Genomic DNA, 25,798 nt, shown 5'->3' on the forward strand with positions numbered 1-25,798 from the left:
GGGCTGGCTTTGTGTGGCCCTAAATAGGAATATTTATGGGGTAAAGCTGCCCTGGGGTGTCATCTGGGGTGGCAGTTTCACTTTTTATTTATGTTTCTTTTTTTACCATGAAGAATACAAAGAGGAAAGGTGAACAATACACTTGAGGTTAATTAGACTGTTTCTGAAACTCTGTGTTCTGGAGAAGTATTGTGTTAATGATCCCATGAGAACAAATTTAAATAAAGATCGGAGGAATTGAAACAAGATTGACTTCCCCAGGAATTTTGTGAGAACATTCTCTAACGTTATTTTTTTCAGTTGAGAAAGCTTTTATGACACTTGGAAATGTTTCAATGAATTTTATGGATCACAGCAATCCCAGGTGGAAAAACAGGAAGACAGACATGCTGAGGAGAGAATGGATGATTCTACCAGAGCACAACAGTCACACGCAGAGAATGCAGTAAGTTCCACTTGTATATCATTTGTCCAGTGTTCCTTATCCACAAAAGCAGCAGCTCTCAGTCTGTGCTGGGCAAGGAAGCCAGTGCCATGTCCTGTTTCCCAGGATGCTGGAGATAGGTCTGTCACATTTAGTAACACCATCCATTTCCAGGACAGTTTTTGTTTTGCGTGGTTCCTCTTCCTAATGCCACAGCTCAAAAATGCTTCTAAGCATTCAGGGAAGTTCTGAGTGATTGCTTTAATTTTGAGGGATCTCACGTTTGACTGCCCTGGTAGCTTGTGCTGTGGCCTGTGCATCGTGCAGGCAGCTCTGGGGCAGTACAGATCTGCAGACAGGTCCTCTGCAGCCATGCCAGGAATGTTGCTTAGGGCAAAACCTAATCTTAAAGCAGCATTAGAAAACTTCACTTAAGTCTATGTAGAATGTGTCTGATACAGGATAAACACGTTTTACAGAGTTCAGGAGCTGGAAAAGCACTAGTCATTTGGTAGAAGTCAGCAGTTACACCAGCACAGCTTCTGAACACAGAGCAGATTGATGTATTTATCACCAGTTCCCTGCTAGCACTAATCCAAAGGCTGAAAGGGGGATTTTTCACCTGTTTGTATTTTTAGTCTTGCTGACCAGAGAAGTTGCTTAGGAATGGTTGGTAGAAGTTTTAAGATGTGTAGTTTTCTGGGGAGATAAAATATGCTAAAATGGCATAAGAAGCTATATCTGTAATCTACACAGTATTAGCAAAAAGGGAAAAGGCAGGCCACAGGTCTGGGACAGCAGAGCCAGCCTTTTCCTCACTCTGTTTCCTACTTTGTCTGTGCCCACCCCGGTGGTGGCTGTTTGGCCCCTTGTTCAATTGGAGGATGCTCCTGCTCCAAAGCACTGGCCTGTGGAAGGGCCCTGGAACATGCTGGCAGTGCCGGCAGTGTCCTGGGGGATCCCTGAGCCCAGCTGCAGTGGAGTGAGAGAAGGTGAGGCAGGCATCCCTGCTAAGGTGCTGTGGGATAGAAATTCATGTCAGAGGCACCACCCCAGCACTTTGTTGGCTTCTTTGTGTTGCACCCTGCCTGATGTTCAGCTGGAGCTTTGTCCGGTCTGTAGTTTTTCATACCTCTGCATGAAATGGGTAGAAGAAGGGAAAGGAGAAAGGCAAGAAAAATCAGTATCTCCTGCATCAGACTAAAGGAGAAGTTCCTTCTGGTGCATACAGAGTACAGGAAGGGCTGGTATTAAACGCCCTGTCCAGGAATTGTGGATTATGCTAGAGAGCATATGCTAGAGTTCACTAGATGAACTAATTTTTCACCCTTAGAAGAGCCTTCCTTTAATTCAAGTAAAAATATGTGAGGAAAGATTGTTCCTTTGCTTTACAAACGATTAATCTGGGATAAAGGAAATACATCCTGTGTCTGAAAACTGTTTCTTCTCTCTGTCCTTTTATTGTGGTGTTGTTGCTATCCCAGGCCAAAAGAAAGCATGTTTAAATTCGTGGGAGAAGGAGAGCCAATGTCTGGGAGCTCAAACACAAACATAGCAACGTGTTGCACGGTAGGCAACAGCAAAGAACTTCGCGGCGTTTTCTGTCTCTTGAGCTGTACGAGCAGGACCTCAGCTCCCCTTTCCGGGGGAGCGTTCCGCACACAGCCCGTTCGGGGGGAAGGGAAGGGAAGGGAAGGGAAGGGAAGGGAAGGGAAGGGAAGGGAAGGGAAGGGAAGGGAAGCCAGCGGCCACAGAGGGTCCCCCGGCAGCGGGATCGAAGGCGGCACCGGGCGGCGGGAGGGGCGGGCGGCGGGGCGGGGCGGTGGCACCTGCAGCGGGAGCGCGGGAGCCGGGAGCCTGTCCCGGGCCGGCCAGGGAGCGAGGTAAGCGGCCGCGATGGGCAGGCAGCTGCGGGGCTCGGCGTCCCGGAGAGGCTGGGCAGCGCCGGCGGCAGGGTCCGGGCGGGAGGAGCCGGCGCAGCCCCGGCAGGTGGTGCCGCTTACAAACGGCTGCTGCTCCTTTGGAACGGTGGAACCGCAGGGCTCGGGCTGCGGGCATGTCGGGGGCGTGCTCGGCTTCTGCTCGCTGCAAGGTGAACAGCCGCGCAGGGCTTGGTGTCAGCCCCGCTGCACGGACGGCACCTCGCAGCTTTATCGGCCCGTTGGTCACATCCGAGCTTCCCCTGCCTTCAGCTGGAAGGGCTGGTCCCGTGGGAGAGCCAGCCACACTTCCCTGAGGTATTTAGCCAGTGTGTCACTCTTCTCTCTGAGGTGCGGCCGCAGCCTGGAGCGTGGCGGTTCATTTGGGGTAGGGTGCAGGTTGGTGTCTGCTGGCTGTGAATGGATGTGGCGCTGCACTCTCCAAGTAGCAGGCTGTGAGTTTTTTGTGGTACAATAGGTAACGGGAATTTGTGTTAAATAGGCGGGGAGAATCTCGGGCTTCAGTATTCGTGTTTTTTGTGGTCCTTCACTCTGTTACTCCCTCAAAACACGCAGACTTACACGCAGCCTACAAAGTCTGCAGCGTTTCTACATAGAATACTTAATGTACATCTAAAAGCCAAATCTTCATGTCCTGGATTTTATTGCTGAGCAGCTGTCATTAGTAATGCTCTGTTAGTAAAGCAAGCCTGCGAGCAGTGGCACTGCACGGGAGCTGTGCTGACTTCTTCCCCTGCCTGAGTGTCCCCGCTGTCCCCTCCGCCCGGCCTGCGGCCCGCGGCAGCCTTGTCCTGCTCCGTGCGGCAGAAGCAGCCGGGCAGCGGCTCCAGAGCCACGTTCCAGGTGCGACAGTTCAGGTGACGGTGCCTGTCCGTCCCTGCCCGTGCGACACAGCCCCAGCGCGGGATGAGGGGAGCAGCAGGCTGCCGGTAAGGAATGCAGTTACACGGCACTTCTGCTGGGCTGATAGGGCAATACTCCACCCAAAGCAATCCATCTCTAACTTTTTTGAGATTTTTTTTTTTAGTTTTGGGTTTAGTCTTTTGGTGCTTTTTTGTTTTTGTTGGTTGTTTTTTCCCCCTAAAGTAAGTTTGTCAGGAAGACTTTTACCCTGGAAAGTGATGAAGTGCTGAGCTGGTGTGGTGTGGCTGAATGGGCAGGTATAAGAGGAACTGGAACTTTACAGTGGTGTCCTCTTCACATGTTGGTGAAAAAGTCTCTAATTGCCACTTATATAGACCACAGGTTGTGTAGGGGTGTGTTCATTGTAGAATACACCCTTAACATGCTAGTAGGCTACATCGGATTTTAATGGAGCTGCATTTTGTCTGGAAAATTAAAATGTATTCTGTTTATGTGAAATTAATTGTAAAAAAATTTGAAAACTGCATGTAAGGATTTTGACAAAACCAGTTCTCTTCTTTTGACTGGTTCCCCCTAGCAATGTTCTAGTTTCTTGGTATTCCCAATATTCTCACAGATTCACATTTTGGTTTTCCCTCGAGGTCCTGTTAAATGCTGCTTGTGCAAATAGTAACAGGACAACAATATTCATAACAGGAAGTTAAGCCAGAAATTACAAACAGAACAATGCCCTTTTTCAGTCCAAGATCCTTGAGCGTATGCAAACCCCTGTTTATTATCCAAAATTATCATATGAGTAGTCTTCATAAGCTTTTCCACTTGAACTGGTGAATGATACCCCTGTAACTGATACTGCTCATTAAAGTCCACTTTGCAGGTTGCAAGTGGAGAGGTATCCATTGCAAGTGCAGAATAAACAGAGCTTTCTTTTATGGCTTTCTTTCAGTCAGAACTGTTCTAGTAAGCAGTATCTTCTAATAGACCTGGTGTTATTGGCTGCCTTTCCACTCAAAGCAGAAAATTTATTTTAACCAGGTACTCACTTCCTTCTGGTTTTTATTTTTTCTTTCTTTTTTATTTTTTTTTTGTAACCAGTTATTTCCTTCAAATACAAGTAGCTGGTAATGTTGGTTAATAGACATAAAAAGCTTGTTTTGCAAAGTAAGATTTAGTCCTGCTAAATGCAGAGAACGTACCAGTCTGCAATTTGGAAATTTAGTCACAAGACTGAGTTGCACTGATAAGAAATTATTCTTGCTTCAGCCTTTTTTTCCACATAATGGTCACAATATGAGCTAGGTAATGTTTTTCAAGGGTTAAAGAAATAATGTAGAGTTCTGTTTCTTATTCTTGCTAGCCCTGCCTCTCTCTGCCAGGTATATTGTTCTTGCTCTTCAGCTCTCTCTATTTTTAGTAGTTGTATATCTCAGTGCTTATGATTTTACCGATGAATTAAGTTTGCCCTTGTGGTCAGATTTAGGAGAATAAAAGCAACAAAGCAGCAAAGACAGAGAGTTGCTCTCAAAGGAACCTTCAGGTAAAGGATTAGATCATTCAAAGTTAGTCACTTGTACTTCAGTCCACAGGAATTGGATCTGTGGGGCCTTTTGGGTGGAGAAGCAGGGATGTGTGTGGTAGATTAGGGAGAGTACTATGAATTTCACAGAATTAATGAAGTGTCTGAACTTTCACCCACTCCCTTTACTGTATGTGCCTCCACTTAATAACACTTTACTGGACACTAACATTTAATTACATATTGTAACAATTTTCTAGGTGTTTCTGGAGCATTTTTTAATGCAGTTTTCTAAACTCAGGTGAAGAGGCAGAAACCTGTCTGAGACACTGCATACACAGAGTACCTGGCAGTCCTTCCCCAAAAACCTTGTCTAAGCAACCACAGGTGATACAAAGGATTTAACTTGCAAAGAAAGTGAATGTGATGAAAATCTGTAGTCTTACTATATTGTGAGGGAATTACCAGAGGAATGTTAAATGGAAGGGATGAGGCAAAAAAGTGAGTAGGTGCAGAAAGATGGATAAAGAGTAAATAAGGAGCAGAGCTCATGATGCTGAAGAGCAGCTAGAAGCAAACAGACACTTTTCTGCTTCCTTCTGCCTGGCTGCTCTCTAGACCCCACTCTTACAGGAACAGCTGAGGGATGGGCAGAGTGGGATCTGGGTTCTGGTAGGTGCCCTTGCACTACAGGAGTACAAAGTAAATCCATTTGGGCTCCAGACCCAACAAGCTGTTGGGAGACAGCAGCATGGTGGCTGTGAGGGGGATGCTGTCACTCTCTCTTCCCAATTTGTTCATCTCTCCCTATGCAATAGTAAGCAAATGAGCCTTTAGTGCTGCTGCATGTCATCTGTAGAAGATCTCTTGTAGCAGAGGCACAATTTAGGTTGCATATATTGAATTCAAGGTCTAAAATAGCAGAATTGATGTTGGTTTTTGTAATGGACCCTGCTGACCTCAATAAAACCACAAAGGGAGGCCTGTAGGAAGTGGTGTTTGTTGGTGCTGGTTGGGTACTTTGGCAAGATGCAGTAAAGATAAGTGGCTTTTGCTTCCGTGTGTGATTCACGCTGGTTCCATTGCTAATACATCATTTAGAGGTGAGGTTTTTCCCAGTGTAGTGTTTGATCAGTGTCAGTACACAGGCCCTTTAGATTTTCTGAGAGGCTTTCCTGGTCTGCTGCAGAAGTGTAGGGACTAAGACAGTGGAATGGTAGTGATCAGTACTGGAATCCAGCTGCTGATGCAGAATGTAGAACTCCAGCTTGCCTCTCAAACTCGCTCTTGGCTTCCAGAAATTGGTCTGGTTCTTTATCATCATGATGTGTGGAACATGTTGAACAGGACAGGCATTCATGAATAGAACGTGGGTAATGGTGAAGTTCTGTGCAGTCATACCCTACAAAACTAAACAATCATTATGGAAAAAGAGCACATCCAGCCCTCTGAATCACTTCTTCCATGAGTTCTATTCCCTTCATTCAACATTTTAAAGTTATCTATGATGCAGTTCTGCATTCCCTGTTTTTATTCCACTTCAAGATGTGTGCAAATAGGATTTACTTAATGAAATCTTTTTTTACTGAGGGATTACAGGTAAGGAGCTTGAAGATCTAAATGGCTTTCCTGAAACTTGATGCCAGGACAAAGTGCTATTTTGGCAAGACATTCATGTTTATTATATTGTACACTATTATATAGACACTAGGATTACTGATTATAGCAGAACATTACCTGCACGGGAAGAGATGAAACTAACCTGGAATGTTTTGTCAAGGCTGCTGATCTGTGACTTGAAGGCAGTTATTTTTCTGGGAGGTGATTCAGAAGTATGAGTCTGTCCAGCTTGGAGTTTCCTGGTCTGTATCATTACAGGGTTGAACGATTTAAGCAGAAAGCACCTGCCCTCCGCAGATCTTCTAACTTATTTACATATCAGTGGTCATTAAACCCACTGACTCCTTCTGTACTCCAGAAAAGGTGCACAGGATTTGTTTGTTTCAGCAAGATAAGTTGCTTGCTGAAATCCAAAATTGTAACCCACAAGTGGACACCACTCTGCAAAGGGAAGATTTGTCAAGATCCCGCTTTCTGTCTTTCACAAATAACCCCTGTCTTCCAGCTATTTTTTTTTCCTTCTAAATAATTTTTTAAAGGGGAAACTAAGTCTAAATGTCCTATCTTTTCCTAGAACTATGGTTTGCTGCATTCCGTCATAGGGTGAAAAGAGGAAAGAGATGGTTTAATTTGAGCATTACCTGCTTTGAGTTCTTTCCAGTGAGCTGTGACTGGTCAGAAATGTATAAACTGCCAGACTTGAATTTGCCTCAGCATACATGGAACATTTACTTCAAGTCATTAAAACTCTGTGAGTGGAGAAAAAACTGTATTTTCAGATGCTGGGTTCAGTGTTGGACTGTAAATAGCCCTGTGGATTTTCATAGTGATCCTGGCATGCAGTGCATCACAAGACTCAAAGAAAACAAAGTGCATAAAACAGAGCCAACAGAGAATCTGTCTTGGGCTTTTTTGAGTTTCTGAGGAAGCCTTTATGGATAAGCCTCGAGATCTCTCAAATGAGTGAGAGAAAGAAATGCTGGGTAGATTTTCCAGCCAGGCTGATCGGTTTCTTCTGGTTGGTTGATGTCAGCAAGCTGGTTGATATGGATGGCTGATGCTTTCTGCCAGCTTGCTTCTGGGTAATGCTGAGTCTGCACAACCCATACACTTCCATCCAAATGTCTGTGCTCTCTACAGCTCCCGTGAAGACCGGGCAAGTTGGCAAACTGTTTAGATCAGTGCTCAGCTTTCCAGCTGCCCTGCTGGCAAGCTTCCCAGCTTTTTGGATAGCTGAGTCCGAGAGAGTTAGGTTCCTGGGAAACCAGTTAAAAAAATAGAAAAATGTAATTTTGCACACTCTTCAAAGGGAATTGTCTCAGAATTTTCTTCCCCTGAGAAAGTAATGTTTCCCTCTTCAGCTTTTCATTGCAGTTTGAAATATAAACCACATTTATAGGAGATGTTTAGTTTTCCAAGCAGGTCTTTGTAGAAGACCATGATAATCTGTTTCAAGAATCATTCCCATGCTTTAAAATAGAATATAGGGACAGAATGTACTAATTCCTGAAGGGTTTGTTCAGAAATTCAGATATATTCTGAGCTAGTTCTCAAAAGATCACCAAGAGCTAAGTGGTTCCTGTCAAAGGAAATCTACCTCTTCAGGAGATTTAAGCTTCTCATGACTTTTAAGTAAGAGCCTTGGATTTCTTTTATGTAAGAGCTTTGGATTCACGGGGCATTTTTTAAGTTTTTTTTTGGAGATGAGGAAAGAAGGCTTTGCTAACTACTCTTGTGCTTCATGAAAGCCTCACTCTGTCTCTGCAGGTGTGAAATTGTCACCTGAAGAGACACAAGTGTCACTTGGGAGAGACTGTTTATGGTTTCTTTTTGGCAGCAATCACAGCCGTTGTGTGCAGCAGCAGGGGTGATGCACTGTGTGTCCCCATTGCCTGGTGTGCTTTTACTGGATGTGCTGAGTAGCTGGGCCTCAGAGCACCCTTCCTCATGCTGTAATCAAAGTCTAGTCAGTGTTCTGACTAAAATATTGGACTTTGAATTCAATCAATCCCTCGTGTTTGTAAGCATAATTCTGCAAGTCAGGGTGCAAAACCTGGGCAGTGTTTTACAACTGCATCACACTGCTAGATTTTAGACTGTGTTCCAAGCTCTTAAGGCGTGTAAATGACACAGCAGTAATTTAAGAGCTTCTTTTGGCAGAATAAGATTTTGAAAAGCCCTCAGAAACAAGACACTGTAAAATTATTCATTTTGAAGCTACTTTTCATATAATACTTCCTTTGCTACAGTAATAATCACTAATAAAATCCACTGCAAATGAAAAAGTTTGTTGAGACTCTACTGTTAAATGAGATTCAGCTCTGCTTTTTTAGGAATGCCCAAAATAAAAATAGGTTCCAACGGATTTTACCAGCTGTGCCCTTTATCGTTTATTTTTCCCTTCCCTGCTGTGGAATAGCTTGCCAGCTTAGGAAACTTGCATGGTGCCTTTAAGAAGAAATGCTAAAAATAGTTTCCTTTTTTATTTTGAGTATGATTTTTGATTAATTGCAAGAACTGCCTGCTTAATTTGGATTCTCTTTTTCTAACGTAACATTCCCTTTTTATTTGCTCATGAGGACTTCCATTCAATAAATTCTGACTAAGCCTGGCTTGTTTAAGACTAAAATGGAGCTCTGAATGACTGTTTAAGACTAAAATGGAGCACTCCGTGAGAAATCTAAACCCAGGCCTGTTTAAAGGATTGAGGCATTAAGCCATTAGAAGAGCCCTCATTAAGAATGAGCCTCTAGATGTTGTGAGCTCTGTACAAAGCCACGGTCCCTCAGGCCCCTATTCACAACTAGGGCTCAGAGATGCTCTGCTAGCAAGGAACAGGGCAGGCTTCATTTCCTCTTTCATTTTGGAAATGGAGTTAATTTTTTTGAGAAAATTTGTGCTTTTGGCTTTTGCTGTTTAAGGAGGAGAGAGAGACCTTTATTTTTTTCTTAATGTTTTGACATGCCTTCTAAAGCCTGGCCTCATTAGTGTTGGGAAAGCTTCCATGGCCCTGCAGTTCTGTAGGTTTGGAGACAGCTAACTAGAGAAACATGAGTTTCTATTTGACCTGCAACTTCTGGTGGACCCTGATTTCCCAGTGGTGAGGTGATGAAGTTACAACCACAGCTGATTTATACTGTTTCATGTTATTTGTTAGTAGAATCTTCTAAATTGCTAAAATGGATTTCCTTCCTTTTAATTTTTATGCACCTGCATCTGTTTTGTAATCAGGTCTGTAATCAGTCTTCCTTTTAACATATTAAAGTTAAAAGCAGTAGAGACAAAAATAAGGAAGATTTCATCCTTCAAACCAAGGACTTGTCATGTCTTATCATTACAATGAAGCCTTTGAAAATCCAGACTACCACTTCTCAGAGACATTGGAAATTGATAGAAGGTGAGTTTATTTAATTTTGTTGTGTGACTGTGCCATAAGAAATATTCATTTATACGCAGAAGATACTTCTTCTCTGGAGTTTTAATGTGTGGATTTATTTTAACCCCTTCTTGATGCTTTCATTCTCAGACAAATTTTTAAAACTGTTACCAGGAAGGCAGCATTCAAAGGAAATGGTGTGTTAACTTCTTACATGTTGGATGAATTTTAGTGAAATGTATTTATGGCATAATATTGTTCATATTTTTTAGTTCCAGTAATTTTCACAATGGGATATAACCTTGGATATCTTTGTTTTCCAAGCAAGTATTCCTGTTTAACTAAACTAAAAGAGTCTAAGCTAACTTCAGGTGAAGAAAATTTTAGCCTTCTTAATTCATTTGATGACCAAATCAGAATTATATTGTTGAAATTCTAAATACAAAATATCTCTCAGTATCATAGTTTGTTTTATAATGTACTCAAATTTGATGATAACAGGTAGCAGATTATTCAGGATACCTATTGAGGGTTTTTATGACAGTCAGGATTTTCTTTTTATTGCTTACACAGGGGGAGTTCTCAAAGGAATCCATTCTCTCACCAAACTCCTCATGATTCATCTCTGTATGATCACTATGGAGAGCAGAGAGGGAGGGAGCAGAACTACCCCGTGGCCATCCCAATGGCTTCCCTGGGACCTGGCTCTGCCTACAGCCAGGATTTACCCAGCACAACTGCACATGGATATTTCACAGGTATGCACTTTCTCATGTGACCAGCTTAGAGAATGCCTGGAACAAATAACAGTTGGCTCTGTCCCGAGGGAGTCCTGCTCTGCAAAGCTCAACTCTGTAAATATTTTTAGCTTTTTGTTTTTTTAAGCAGTTCTTGTGTTTTATTAGCAACTCCATGGATTGTTGTATTAACAGATCAATAAACATTGTCTTGTATGGACCGAGTAAGTTGTTGAGTACTAGGATGTACCTGGAAGTGGAATATAGGAGTTTTGTTGAGGACTGGGTTGCTGTGTTGGCACTAGATCTGAACTTTGTCACAGGCTTGGCATTCTGTGTCTGTAAACAACCCATAGCAGTTTGCAGCTTCGTGTAACTCTGATTTTCTTCAACAGACAATCTTTCCTTTGAGCCTGAACCAGAACTGACTTACACCCCACATTCTACCTCCCATATGCTGGATTATCCCTACACTCATGGAATTTCCAGTGGATCAGAAGGTAAGGATTGTGGTGCCTCACAATATTGCATGTCAATCTTGCCCTCCATAAAATAATACTAATAAATATTTTAAAGCTTCTTGTTCAGGTGTTAATACCTTCACATAATAAAAGGGGTCATAAATGGGGTCCTTCCACATCAGAGAGCTGAGCTCCACACTGGGATGTGACACTGGGACTGGCCATTATCTTCCTGGGAAGGCCAGGCAAGGAAAGCTGTGGCTAAACTCATCTGTGTCATGGCTGAAAGGCAGATGCTTTTAAGGAGTGTATTCACCTGTTTGAATAAGTGGATGGAAGGAGGTGGAGAGAGCAACTGCCTTTTGGCCCCAGGGAAGTGGGAGTTTGGCACATAGGACTTACTCAGCATGATGGAGTGTGATTCTAAAGTGATCCCCCTGAAGGCTGGGGAAGGATTTTTAAAGGCCTTGTCTTCTGAGAAGAAAGTCTTGAATAGTGAATGTGTGCATTTGTGAATGGGTTGGATGGAGTTCTCTACAACAGCTGAAGACTGGGCTCAGTTCCTCCTTTCCAGCATTTATCTGAAAAAATGCTTGTGCTTGTCAAAGACAACCAGGAAAGAAGTGAGTGGGGAGTGTGTTTGCATGAAGTTAGTGAGATTAAAGGACAGACTTTTAGCTTGTTCTTGTCAAAAATTTGAATTTCTTAAGTGAAATTGTCAGGACTCTCTGGGCTTCCTAAAGAATGTATGCCCTTCAGACAGCTTCATTCGGAGACGCAACCGAAGACCACCCGATGAGATCTTTGTGACTTCTTCCAGCATGCTTGAAACAGATCCCGCCTGCAGGGAAGGTAGGGGTGTAGATAAGGGGTTCAGTATTTGACAGTGTCTTGTACAAGGATGGTGTGGTTGATGCTGTGCTGTTTGTCACCAGAACTGCATGTACAGCCCTTCTGTGGCCATGGGGACAGCTTAGGTTTGTGTTATGGTAGTGATTAATCTTTTATGCTCTCCTAACACACTCAAATCCCATGATAAATGAAATGAAGTGCAGTATGAAGGTGTTAAATTGTAGAAAGAAATGCTAAGCTCTTTATTAGAATTTGTTTGGCCAGCTAATAGATTGCTTTCAGCCACTGTGTCTGGAATTAGCATCAAATTCCAACTGTGCAGAAACAGCCTGATTGTCAGGTCAGAGAGGTGTGTCTGTGGCATAGGTAGTGCTAAGTGTTGGCACTAGCATCAACTAAAATTACAGAATAAATAAAGCAGAAGTTTAGCTTTCAAGTCAGTATGCAGCATCATAGAAGTGTAACTATCAAATAGTGATCAAGCAATGGACCACAATCTTGGAGTTTCGTCAGTATTTTATTTTCCTTTATATTGCAGCTCTTTCTGTGAACATTACTGAACTACTTGCATCTGATTTAGAGTTCTGAGGGAGCTGAAGATATTCTGGGCAATATGATTAAGTCTCAGCTTGCATACATTGGTAGCAGTGTAAATGGGGGATGTTGTTATATCCATTTCAGGTTGTCTATAAAAATTACTGTATTCTTATCCCCAAATTCTGTTTTTTGCATGGGCTTGCACAGAGGAAGATTTAGTTAGAAGTCTTGCAAGTATGTCCAGCAGTGAAAGGATTAAAGCAATCCAGAAGATGCCAGAGACCATGAAAAAAAAGAGAGAGATCAGGTAAAAATAAAAGTTTGTGTTTAGTTTTAAAAACATTTACTTCAAGCGACATCTAGCTATCAACTATGGGAGTTTGCCATTTGCTGAACTTTGGTTTACCCCTTTATGACAAAGTACTTTTTAATGCACTTTTAAAAAGTTAATGTCTTGCAAGAGAAAATAATTTAATGATGGAGATAAGAAGAATCTCTCCTGGTAATATAAAACAGGATATCAAGGTCCTGAGATTTAGTTGTAAATGATGACCTGAGATTTATTTTCAAAGGAAACTTGGATGTTGGTCATTGAAAATGGAGAAGAGACCCCATGATCTCAACCATCCTTTTGTCTCCTTACAAAATATATTTAAATTCTGCTGCCAGTGTGAGTTAGTGGAGGAGTTCGAGCATGCTGTCATAGCAGGGGCAGGAGCCAAGGTATCAGCTAGTATAAAATGAACCAGTCAGAACATCTCCATGTTGTACTAATATAAAATGAACCAGTAAGAACATCTCCATGTTGTACTAATATCAAATGAACCAGTCAGAACATCTCCATGTTGTACTAATAAATTCTGTTCATGTGCACAGAACTGAAGCTTTATTTGCAGCATCTTCTTTGGCTTCATGATTCAATTACAACTCATACTATAATGTTTGTCTCCCCTGCCCTGCTCTTCCACAGAAACAAAGTTCTTAATGAAATAACCAAGAAATCAAGGCATCGTGGTGCCCAGTGTACACAGTGTCTGCAGGGAGCAGCAGTGGTAAGTGCCAGAAACTTCTGTCAGTCACAACAGAGCAAACCACTCTAGCTGCAATGTTAGCACTGTCTCCAGAGGAATCTGGTGTCTTGCTTCATGTTATCAAAGATCCAGTTAATCACTGCAGTGCTCATTAACAATGACTTGTGCTGCAGGAGCACTTAGGGGCACCAGTTCACCATCTTATGGTGCATGGAGCAGGGCAAATCCATTCTTAACATCAAAATGAAGCCGCAGCATTAAAATGTGAAGCTTTTTTATGTGAAATTGAGTCCTGTTTGCTTGCTGAGATTCATGTCTGTCCTCTTTTTCCCTTCAGTCATTTCGGCGGTTTGGAAATACCCTTTCAGAATATTTTCACCAACTGCGGCCATGGCACAAGACTCTGAAGATCATTGGTGCTGAGTTTGGAACAAGTGTTCTTTCTTATTTTGTTTTCTTGAAGTGGCTGCTAAATTTTAACATCTTCTCATTCCTCATAAACTTTGGTTTCATCACAATTCCTCAGTTTCTTGCAGCAGAACCAAATAACCTTTCATTCACGGGCCTGGAGCTGTTCACTGGAGCTGTAAGTATTTAAATTTAATCACAACTGTGATTTCATGATAAGGAATAGGACAGCTCCCACTTCCAGTAATTGGTCTTCAAATGATGAGGCTTCTACCATGGAGGTGATAGCAAATATTCTGAATGATGTCCTTGTCTTTTCAGGGTTATTTTCAAAAAACAGTGCTCTACTATGGCTTTTACACCAATGCTACAATCAGTAAAGTGGAGAATGGTCCATCTTACAACATGCAGCTGGCCTACATTTTCACTGTTGGAACATATTTTGTCATCTGTTTTCTTATCTTGTTGTTCAGGTAAACTGACTGTGAATTCCTGTTTCTGTTATATTAAGGGGAAAATAGCCGCACAATAAAAAAATCCCATCCTGCCAACAGTTAGCAATAATAATTACTTGAATATGTTTCTGTAAGTCCTTATTTACAGGTGTAGAGTTTACGTGAAATTTCTGCTCAAAAAATAGTCTCCAGGAATCAAACCTTTTTTACAGAAATTAAAAATAACTGCAAAATAGTGAAGGACATACAGAGAATCAATCCCACTTCAAACTGGGAATATTGTGATCCCCTTTTGTAAACTGTTGCTCCTAACATTGTTTCTTATTTATGTGGCCTTCCAGAGGTAAAGATTGTCAGCAACAATCTGGAGATGGAAATGCTAGAGTTTCTTACATTAAAGTTTATTTTCCACATTGTTGTATGTGACATGCTCTGACATAGGTCCAATAAACTTGTGATGGGATGGGAAAGCTGATAAATCTCCTTCCTTGCCCTGCTGTACAGACTTGATGAATTTCCCTCTTACACATCTGACCAATTTAATTGTCATTGCAGCATGGCAAGATTCTTCTCCAGGAACTTTGTTAACCTTAAGGCATTCTCTGTGAATGCCAGCAAGCTGCTCTGCACTTGGGACTTCAATATAACTAATGAAAAAGCTGTGAAGCTGCAACAAAAGAATCTCTACACACAAATAAAGGTACAAACCACAGGAGGTACAAAACTAATGTGTGTGAGTCATTCTGTTAGAGACTTAGCTGTGCATACAAATTTGTGTGTGCACATACAAGTCTCTGGCAGAGTGACACAAGTGTGCTAGTCCCCCGCCTAAGAGATTTGGATCTTCCTGACTTCCTGAGTTTCATTTGGTCTGAACTCCTGGCATTGGCTTAGCTGCTTGTTTTCCTTTTCTCATTTAGCTACATATAAATATTTGTATGCTTCTGTTCTATTGAACGATTCTCTGTGAGTATTAAATATTTGCATTCAGAGTATTTATTCAAGTTTTTCTCCTTCCTGCTATTTAACTATTTTATAGACAAAAAGCAGGCTGGAAATATTATCTGTGAAACTTAACTTCTAGGATAGGAACACAAAGTTGCCCAGTAAATGTTCCTAGGATATTACTCTACCCATCTTCTAGAGCAATAATCTTTCATTCAGTTTGTCTGGTAGTGCCTTGAAACAAGTTTTGCCTTATGCTGTTGACTAAGAACTTCTTCATTAGGAATTGTTTCTTTGCAGGAAGGTCTCACTGAAGTAAACAAAGAAGTTCTAAATTTTTCTGTGATGGAGAGAGTTGTTCGTATTGCTTTTCATCTCCTTGCTTGGGTGGTTTCCCTGGGAACAGCAGTAGCTGCTTGTACTGGTGTTTACTTCCTCTCCATTAATAACCTCAAGGTAAGGCCCGAGTTTGCTTTTTTCCACGTAGGAATTTCACACTGAGTGTGAGCACTGGTCTGTTCACTGCGAGGAGCACAGGCAAGCAGAGCTGTTGTTGCTGCAGAGCACACACAAATTCTGCTGGCCCTAAAAGCTGCTTTGCAAGGCCTGCCCCACTGGGGGCTGTGGCAAGAGTGAGGGACCTGAGGGGTCTGAGCAAATCTCCCTCCTCTCTCCAGCAGCTGCTTGTCTGAGCCATGGTCAGCTTAGCAGCAGTGCATCTGGTGACCTGGGGAGAAACAGCCAGAAGCAGCCCCAGCAAGACCTGTCCCTTCTTCCCCAGGAGCTGCCTTTGGGCTGGGGCTCCCACCCTTGGTCCCTCATCATTTAGGGGAAGGGGAGAGGGTCACTGTGCTGCTGCTCATGGGCCCCTAAAACATGACAATCTCCAACCTGAGAACATGCAGGGAGGTGAGCCAGGGGTCTTCCCTGTGGACACACTTTAGGCAGCATTTTGGTTAAGGCTCTAAGTTTGGGTTGTTTCATTATGTTTTTTCCCTCTCTTAGCTGTTTATGAAAGGGTACAGAAATGATCTAGAGAGACAAACTGCCATGCTGGTGCTACCTGTGATTGTATCTCTCCTCAACACATTGATCCCATTCTTCTTCTCCTGGCTTGGGCACCTGGAGAAGTTTCAGACTCCTGGACAGCACATATATGTCACTATCACCAGGTATTTCTTGCTGCCACCTCTTAGTGCTTTCAGCCTGAAGCTGTCTGAGTTCTTTTTGGTACAAAGCTGTGTCTGGGTGGTGTGGAGGGAATATGGAGCTATGGAGGAGAATTCATCTTCTCCAAAGGCTTCTGTACACTCTTGTCATCATGACCTTTAGTCTTTTATGAGCTTCTGGGATGTTGTGTCTCTGCATGAGGATGAAGAATGGATTCCCTCCCAGCTGGGTGCACTGTGACACTGGGCTTGTAGCACTCCTTGGTGGCCCCATGGCTGTTGGCCCCTCCCCAGGGAAGGAAGGGAAGTAGAGAGAGGACTGAGGTCATCTCACGTAAAAACAGATGCCTGGAATTGACTCTGCCTAACCCCTGGTGTCCCTCAGCCCTCCCTCCCCCGAGGAGCCCCACAGCCAGCCAGCAGCCTGTTAGGCAGATATTATGCCAAGGTTGTCATGCCCAGCTCCCCTTCTGCCAGGACAATAGAACAATGCCACACCTGACCTCCCAGGAGAGCTCCTGGTAGTCCTGGCACTCTGCAGTGCCACGAGGAGGTAAAAAAGTGTAGCCAGTGATCATCCTGCCATCGCTCCCTCCAGGTATGGACCAGATGTTGGTGCAGTTACTGTTAATTCTTCTTTTTAGAAATACCATCCTGAAAATGTCAATTGTTGGAATACTGTGCTACTACTGGCTGGACATCGTGGCTGCCTCAGAGTCAGAGGTAAAGTTTCAGAACCACAAATCTCTGACTTGCAGTGCCAGGTTAGGAACCACTTGGATAAGAGACCTGCTTCAGCAAAGAGAAGCACATGTGGTGTCTTGGGAAGCTGAATTTCCTACCCTAACAATTTTTAATAGCAACTTGAGAGAAATCACCTGTAGAAAAAAATGAATGGCCCAGCTCCAGTCTCAGCTGGATAGCAGCATTGTTCACTGAGAAGTCAACTGTGATTTGCAGGCTGCTAGAATGTATTTGATCAAGATTTCAGATCTTTGATCAAGTTTCAGATGCCCAAGCATTTGGGAACAATGTTTAAAGAGCATAATTTTAAAATTCTAGTTTGATTTTTTTTTCCCTTCTGTTTCTTAAAGTGCTGGGAAACTTTGGTTGGCCAAGATATCTATCGTCTTGTTCTAGTTGACTTCATATTTTGTTTGCTTGGCTCCTTCTTTGGAGAGTTTTTACGAAGGTGAGTACAACTTTTCTAATCTTCTTTTCGTTCGTTACTCAAAGACATGATCTGTTTTCTCCATGTGAGGAAAGTCCAGCAGAAGCATTGCTGTGGCACCACTGAAGTTCCCTTGATTTTCCCTACCAGGCAGAGTCTCTGTGTACATGCCTTGTGTATATTGCTGTTCCTCCTCAGCAGGAGGTCAGTGTGTCCTTTTTCCCTTTGGAGTTGGAAACACATGAAGGGGGAAGCCACATTCTACTCTCATGGATTTCCTGAGACTGAGGTGAAAACCAGTTGTCTCAAGCACAAATCCATCTTCTCTGCACAAGCCCAGGCACACTGCTGCCTTTCCTTGGTGTACTCACTGTGATTTTTTCCCTCCTAGTTATGTCACTATAGCATCCACAAGTTAAAAATCTGATTTTATCAGTCTTACCAAGCATATAATGAGTCTCTCAAAGGTATGGGTCTCCAGCATGATAAATGAGAAAGTATTGTGGACTGGATGTAAGAAAAAAGTAATTTACTTGTGACATGTGTTGTGTGAACCTTCTTAGTGCCAAACATTGCTTATGGCTTAGGCAGTATGTAAGTGCTTGCCAGCTCTACAGAGCATTTAGATCCCTGGCCACACTTTTGTGTAGGAGATCCATTGTTTACTCTCTGCCTGTGATTTGAACAAGACTGGTTTACAAGGTAGGGCTTTGTTAGCTTTTTCTTAAATTTATACAAGACAATATTGAGAAGCTCTTGAAGACTTTTCCTCCACACTCTTGCCACTGTACTTTAATCCTCCTGTTCTTGTTGTGTTCAGTAGGAAACCACCTCCCAGCAAAAAGTCCCAGAACTAAATCTGCAATGGCAGCTGTGATGAATGGCCTCCCATAAGCTGGGCAAAAGCACCTGACGTAGACTTGTGAAAGGTTCAAAGTACAATTGCATTTAATATTTTGTGCTCAGAGTAAGCTCCTGAAAGCCCAGCTCTGGTGATGATGCAGGTGATAAGGTGGTGTCAAGATGTGATAGTTACCAAGATCTTGATTGCTCTCGCCACAACAAGTAAAAAACTGAGTCTCCCCAGCTCAGGAAAAGTGAGGTGACTAAAAGGGATTGTTGGTCCTCAGCAGGAATCCTCTCAGTACTTGCTGTCTGTTTCAACTCCTTGCAACCTCAGTTTGAAGTAGGATGTATTTGAGGGTACATTAAGAGTATCGGTGTGAAAACTTCATTCTTTTTTTATTGATGCTGAAAATTCTCAGGATCTGAAAAAGCTATTACAGTTTTGTTCTGAGGTCCCTTGACATTTCAGCTGCTTAAGCACAAGAATACTTGTGTTTAAAGCAGCAAGTAGTTGCTATAGTATAGATATGTAGTGATACAGGAAGATATCCTTGTTGGTTTTCTGTTTCAGTAGTGTGAAATATAAACTGGGTCTTCAACCCTGCTTTGTTTTACAGGATCTTTTTTTTGCCAAATTGTTTCATTTCTGCTGTGCTGTCTAATGAACGAGCTGAGGCTGCTTTACATTACAGTAATGCAGCCTTTAAATATTTTGTCACTAATGCTTGTTTTTCAGAAGGTTATTTACAGGGATTTCTACAGAGGACTTTATAATTTAGCAAATGCTGTTATGCTATAACTTTTTTCCCCCCCCCACCTCCCCAGAATTATTGGGACTACAGTCTGTGTGAGCCTGGGGCTGCCAGAATTTGATATTGGACGCAATGTTTTAGATTTGATCTATGCACAGACTTTGACCTGGTAAGTGTTAAGTTTACAGCCAAAACTTTGTTTGCATGTAGAACTATCATGGAAAAAATCTTACTCTGTTTGTGGGTGTTTCGCAGAAAGAGCAGGATAAATAACTGGGAGATGAGCTGTTCAGTGCCTTTGGTAAGGACTGTGACTTGTCAAAGTAATTATGTGGGCTGTAACAATAACTTCAGTCAGTAGTTTACCTGGTGGCCACCTGGTCTGGGAGAAACCTGCTAGGTTCCTGCAGGAATATCCTGGAATTTTGTTTACTTCCTCACTGGGATCATGTCCTTGTTGAAATAGGCTCAATATTAAATGCTGGAAAAGATGCCTGATTTCCAAGAATGAGTATGTTACTGCAGTTATAAGAGGGTTCTGCAGATCTGTACATAGATATGTGTGTTTGAAATGACATATTTTCCAAGGTGGACTTCCTGCTAGAGGATCGAGGGTAACAAAATCACATTTCCAGCTAATCCCACACAATCTGTCTATGAAGTTATTGTGGTATTTTTTCTGCTTTCAGTGCACTGAGAACTGAATAGTGAAGATGTAACTTTTTTCTCCTATAAATCCTTTCTTGTAGGATTGGTATCCTGTTCTCACCTCTGTTGCCTGGTATCCAGATGATAGCATTTTTGATACTATTTTTTGTGAAAAAGGTAACAAACTTTGTATGTATTCATCATAGATAATAAGGTAGTAAAATTTAAGGCTGGAGAACTAACAGTGGACACGTGCATATGTCAGTATAGACACTCAGCCTGTGGCTGTCACTTTGGCCTCTCAGTTGCTCCCCAGCAACTCCCCTCTGTGAAGTCATCTTGGTGTGGGCAGGGTGATTCAGCTAAAGATCATGGTGAAAATGTCTTCTTCTCAGAATTCTTTGTCTTGGTAGTATGACCAGATGATAAGTTGTTTGTTAGGTCACAAAGCAGTTTGTAGTGTTGAATGTAGAAGAACAAAGCTGTAGGTAGAAAGACAGATTCAAATTTCCCTGAACCATGAGTTTGAATATGCCACAAAAGCAAACTCTACCCAGCAAACTCCTGAAGAACCCATCAGAACCTCATTTTTCTTCTTACTATTTTAAGACTATATTCTTGAAGTTTTCTAAAACTACACTCTATCTATCAAATTCACATAAAAGTTGTTCTTGGAAACTTTTGATAGATGCTGTTTCAGCAATTTCAGTGGGATTGACTTAAACCAAGTTGAAGTGGCAGGTAACAGCATTCCAAGTACCTCCCTTTCTTTAAAGGTCAGTCTGATGAGGAATTGCCAGCCCCCTCGCAAAGTCTGGAGGACTGCTCAAATGATGACATCCTTCATTTTCCTGCTGTTTTGTCCTTCCTTCATTGGAGTCCTGTCTGTCATTGGAGTCACTGTCTGGAGGTATGGAAGATCACTGGCATCCAGGCCTCCTAAATTATGCTGTGTGACCTGATACCAGGCAGAGGACTCTGCATTTCTCTATAAAATAAGTTATATTAGGTGCTGGTGGAAGGTTCCAGGTGTTCATGAGATGTTTTGTACTCTGAAAACAAGACTTGCTCTGTGAGCTTGTGAGAATGTGGCTGAGTAACTTGTCCCATGAGAAAGTGGGAGGAGAAACAAAGTTGCATTGAAGTTTTGGATTCCTATTAAAATGCATCAAATTTTACTTTTACTCCTCTTCAAAAAAGTTTCTGTGACCAAGTCCTAGTTCCTAGCTTACTTATTAGTATAGGTGATTCCGGGTCTGCAGCAGAGAAACACCTGGGAAAACTCAGTTGAGGTCAGCTCCTGGATTATTTCTGAACTTCAAGGCTCTTTCTGCAGGCAGGGCTGACCCTGTTGTAATGCATCTGGGTTGTTCCCAGTGTTTAAAAGCTGCTTTGGTCTGTGTGTGTTACTCTGGTCACAGGAAGGAGGGCAGCATGGATACGCTTCTCTCTTGACAATAGTCAGCAACGTGATTTCGGTATTTGGTGAGGCAAGTGACTACACATGAAGCTAGATGGGATGAAAGCTATCAGAGCTATCATTTCCTGAGGGCAGGTGGGAATTTCAGACTGTCTGGAGTGGTTCAGTTTCAAAGCAAACACTTTCCTATTTCAGTCCACCTGAAAATGTTAATTCTTATAATGAGCTGTCTTCTTTTACCACCTTCTGTTGTTACTGAAGATCTGCAGTGATTCATGTCCCTGAAGGCAAGGTGAAATTATTTCCCCTGGTGAAATGTTAAAAAAATCCAGTTTTTCAATTTCCTGCAGTGTGTGCTACAGTGACTGACATGTTATATTTATGTCAAGATTGTGCCTACAGGGCTTGGTACTGATGCATTGCAGCAAGGACTCGTGTCATTGCATTGTCTGGGGTGGGCATTTAATACTGGAGAGGGACACAAGTTAAAAATGAAATACAGATCATGGAAGTACCCTGGGAGTCCAAAGACAGTAGAGGGCTATAGAAAACTGAGGAGCATCTTGACGTACAAAATCACAGTATTAACTAATTCACTGGTTTAAGTAGCTGCTTTTCCACCCTCTCAGGTTAAAACCTTCAGAAGAATGTGGTCCTTTCAGAGGTTTGCCTTCCATGTATGCTGCAGTTGCTGAGTGGATACAAATACTGGAAAGTTACACTGCCTCACAATGGGTAGTGTGGATCTACCATAATTTAATTGCAAGTGAACTTTTCTTCTTCATCATCTCTAGTTTTGTACTGTAAGTATCTGTTAATGAAAAGAAGCAGAAAAAGGCCTTAAGTGGAAAAACTGGCAATGACAGTCATTCTTTGTTATTTTGTTATCTGAAATGCATCTTGTGTTGTTGACTCACTTAAATGTATCTCCCATCTTGAATACAAATCCACAAATTTTTGGGTCTTTTCCAAAAGAATGTTTTAAACAATTTCATGCACTTGCCATGTTTTAGGCAAATCCATGTGTTTGCCATTCCTTGTGTAATTGTATACATCTATTTTCTGTGTGTGTGAACAGAGATGTGTGTATGTATGTCTTTTAATGTGTTAAAATGAACAAGACACATTTCTATCTAGACACTGACTAGAATAAAGTGCTTATATGATGGACCTTTTATTTTGTTTTCTTTAGAATTGTTACTTATCTTTACTGGGAAATAATGCAAGGAAGAAAGACCATGATCAAACTCTTACATGAGCAAATTGAAAATGTAAGTTTGGTTTTCATTTGTATCTTTTGTATAATTTGGCTTCTGTGTTGATTGTCTCATCCAGATTTGTGGGGCTGTAACCTGTTTTTCCTATAACTGTGTGTAGTAGGAGGGTGGGAGCCCTTCCCTGTGGGAGCTGCAGGGAAATTTAACTCACAAATAGAGTTGTAGCAAAAGAATTTTATCTTCAAGATTTGTTGCTGCAGCTCCCTCTGTAGACAGATTATATTAGAATAGAAGGAATTGTTTTGGTCACTGGTTACTTACAGGCCTTGAGTCTCTCAAGGACAATTAGTGCATTCCAGCTAATGATCAAATATGTCTTGACTACAGGCAGGAAAAGATAAGGTATTTCTACGCAAAGAGCTCCGAGCACTGCAAAGGGCAAAGAGGAGCTCGTCTGCCCTGGGAGGAAGAGGCCAGCAGGTCAGTGTGACTGCTCAGTTTCTGCTCTTTCATTACTTTTTGCAGCTCCATGGAGCTCCTCCAGCTCTGCAAACAGGCTGCTGCTTTGGGAAAAGGCTTTTCTTAAAACTTCATCTAAATACTTGCTGCTTAACTCCAGACAGCAAAAGGATGCTGTGAAAGTTCCCTAATTATTTGTTGCAGGCTGGAATTCAGTCTGGGTATAGAAAAGTTCTTACCCTCACCAGACATAATTTATGGTTATGAAACTTCAAGAAAACATTCCTAATGTTCACGTGCAGTGATGGTCACCAGAGGGTTTGGTCCCACTGGAACCTTGCTTAGGCTAAGAAGGAGGCTGCCTTCCTCCCTGGCAATGGATTTCCTTAGGGGCTTGTGATTTGTGGTTATTTTCAGCTGAGGTAAAACTGAGTGCTTTGACCTAGCCCCTTTTTAAATCCCATACAACACTGCTAACTAAACTTGAATTTATTTTTCAAGGCAGTCCTGCCTGCTGAGCCATCAAACTAGTGCTAAAATGTGAACATATAGGTGCTGTCTGGTGTTTTTATTTGGGTTGAGTAAAAACTCCTTGACCTACGTACTGATAGAGAAAAAGTGTTTGATATGTTCCTCTCCTTCCTCCCAAAAACCAAATCCCCCTGTATGACTCGCTATCATTAAAATGATTACATAAATTAAAAACCAAGTATGGATAATAATTGATGTTGATCTGCTGTTAACTATAAATATGTGTGTGATAATGCAAATAAATATTGACTGTAAAGAGGTAAGCTGAATATGAAGGGACATTTTCTATGTGCTGGGGATTTTCAAGCAACATCTGCCCGTGTTGAGTGTCACGAGTGGGACTCCTGAGAGGAGGTTTGGTCACCTCCCAAGCGTGGTTAAGGTCAGATTTCAGAAGGAGGTGCCAGAATGATCTCATTGTGGATTTAGTAGAAAGGCCATCTCCCTGAGACAAGGGAGATGAGCAGTGCTGACCACACAGTCACAGCTGGAAGCCAGATCACAGACTGCTAATGCCAAATACTGTTTTTCAGAGAAGCTCCTCTTCATACCACCCATCCATGCACCCTGACCAGGAGGTGCCAGGCTACCCAGAAAGGGCATTTGACAGAAACCAAAACACATCCTACGATGAGGTGAGATGGTCAAAAGAGGGAAATGTAGATTCCCCTATACAGAATCCGGGGTGTGGCATAGGTGATGGGTGCATGTGTGGCAAAGTCCTGTATGCATGGAAATAACTTTAAAGATTAACTTGAACAGATACAAAAATGTGATCAGAATAGCTATTGAACATACAAGATAACACACACGGGAGGGAAATCATGACCTAAATCTGCTTGTGAATTTTGTTTTCAGCATCCCTTTTCTGTTGGGATCTCAAGCAGCAGTGACTTTCCACCAGGTAAGCAACTAAGATGAAACACAGAAAGCTCTTAAAAATTCAGGTCAGTAAAAATGTTTGATGTACAGACACAGCATGTGACAGCTGCATGTCAGGGACACAGCATTTTAGCATCTTGTGTAGAGAGAAAACAAAATGCCTGGGCTCGTGGGGTGAATTTTTTCTACAGGCTGTGGTTTTTGGTAGCTTGTTCTGTGTTGGTGGTGACTTCTAAAGACTGACCACCAGCTCCTGTGTACTAGAGAGTGAAATTCCTGGGTAAATGAGCCATTTTGTCTTATGGGAGCACCCAACGGATAGGCAAGATCTTTAAATCCCTTTAGAAACAGACCCCACATCTTGGTGTGAGGCTCAGAAGAGGGTAGAGTCCCTAGAACATCCTCCTGCTCAGAGTAAAATAAGGCTATGGGATCTTGCGTGCTACTCTGAACTTCCCTGTAACTTCATTGCAAAACCTTGTCAGAAGGGATCCCCGCAGAGCAGGGGCCGTTCTGGCGGGGGCTGCCCCAGCCGCGGGGTTAACGCTGTTTGCCTTGTGCCGAGCAGGCGGGGAGCACAGCCCCGGCCCCGGCTCCAGCCCCGGCTCCAGCCGGGCCCTGGCGCTCGCCCTGCTCGCCCGGGCAGCGGCGCTGGCGGAGGACAGCGATGGCAGCGGCGGATGGCAGCCCTGAGCCGGCACGGGCAGCACCGAGTGCCCGCACTGCCCGCAGGAAGCAATCCTCTCTGGCACTAGTGGCTAAAAGAATCTCTCAAACGTCTATCTGACGTCTAAATGGAAGGAGAAAATAGAAGAACAAGTTGCAAAATGCGTCAGGACTTGGGTATTTTACTGAGGTAGGGAATATCCACCTGTTGGGGCTGTTCTGCAGCAGTGGTGTTTGGTGACAGCCTTGCCCCAGGACTGGCATCACCTCGATGTAGTGAGGCTCCCTCCACAGCTGACTGTGTGTTGTTGACTAAATATAAGGGAACTTGTGCCTAACTGTAAATAAAAGTTTTGTTTAAAAATATTTTTCTAACTGTTACATTGTTTTACCTGTTTTATCAGCTTTTATCTGAAGCATTGGTCAAATAAACAGAAGTATATTAAAGTGCAGTTGTTTTTAATGACTGAGACATTGCAATGGCTGTGAAATAACTTGTGTGAACTAGGTTCATTTTTCTGAGCCATTTTTACAGTTTATTACAGTCACTTAAAAGCAGCTTTGATGAAGCCATCAGAACTAAGAGTGACTACTTAGCAAATTCTCATCTGTGTAAAACTATTGCTCGTAAACTGGAACTTCACATGTCTTTTACTATAAAGGATTGATTGCAGGTAACACAACTAAGACTTATTTTTTTATTATTTTTTATCATACATGACTGTGAGATTTGATGCAGCTTCTTCTTATTCAAGACTACAACTTTGCCACCACCATGATAATTTGTTTTCTTTTGTTTAGCTCATTTTCTGCTAGTGCCTGTTTTTTTCCTCCCTTGCTGCTCTGCAAAGAGGCACATCTTTTCATGTTG

General features: G+C 42.4%; 1 protein-coding gene across 6 annotated transcripts; it reads left to right on the forward strand.

Moving 5' to 3' along the window:
• Positions 1–2,227: 2,227 nt before the first annotated feature.
• Positions 2,228–25,719, forward strand: TMC5 (transmembrane channel like 5). 6 transcript variants are annotated; one of them, XM_038151522.1, is made up of 23 exons: positions 2,228–2,307; positions 9,596–9,761; positions 10,314–10,498; positions 10,873–10,977; positions 11,698–11,790; positions 12,535–12,634; positions 13,298–13,379; positions 13,696–13,944; positions 14,088–14,239; positions 14,777–14,921; positions 15,467–15,622; positions 16,172–16,338; positions 16,980–17,058; positions 17,430–17,527; positions 19,178–19,273; positions 19,854–19,929; positions 20,529–20,662; positions 21,802–21,975; positions 22,365–22,443; positions 22,777–22,869; positions 23,913–24,014; positions 24,238–24,283; positions 24,830–25,719. In XM_038151522.1, exons 2-23 carry the CDS (start codon positions 9,688–9,690, stop codon positions 24,952–24,954), a joined length of 2,610 nt encoding a protein of 869 aa, XP_038007450.1. In that variant the 5' UTR covers positions 2,228–2,307; positions 9,596–9,687; the 3' UTR covers positions 24,955–25,719. The 6 variants fall into 6 exon arrangements, with proteins under 6 accessions (XP_038007450.1, XP_038007453.1, XP_038007452.1 ...); XM_038151525.1 differs by having other exon boundaries at positions 2,243–2,307; positions 9,630–9,761; XM_038151524.1 differs by lacking the exon at positions 2,228–2,307 and adding an exon at positions 2,477–2,694.
• Positions 25,720–25,798: the final 79 nt, after the last annotated feature.

The sequence above is a fragment of the Motacilla alba genome, chromosome 14 (genome assembly GCF_015832195.1).
Source record: "Motacilla alba alba isolate MOTALB_02 chromosome 14, Motacilla_alba_V1.0_pri, whole genome shotgun sequence".
NCBI classification, from domain to species: domain Eukaryota; kingdom Metazoa; phylum Chordata; class Aves; order Passeriformes; family Motacillidae; genus Motacilla; species Motacilla alba.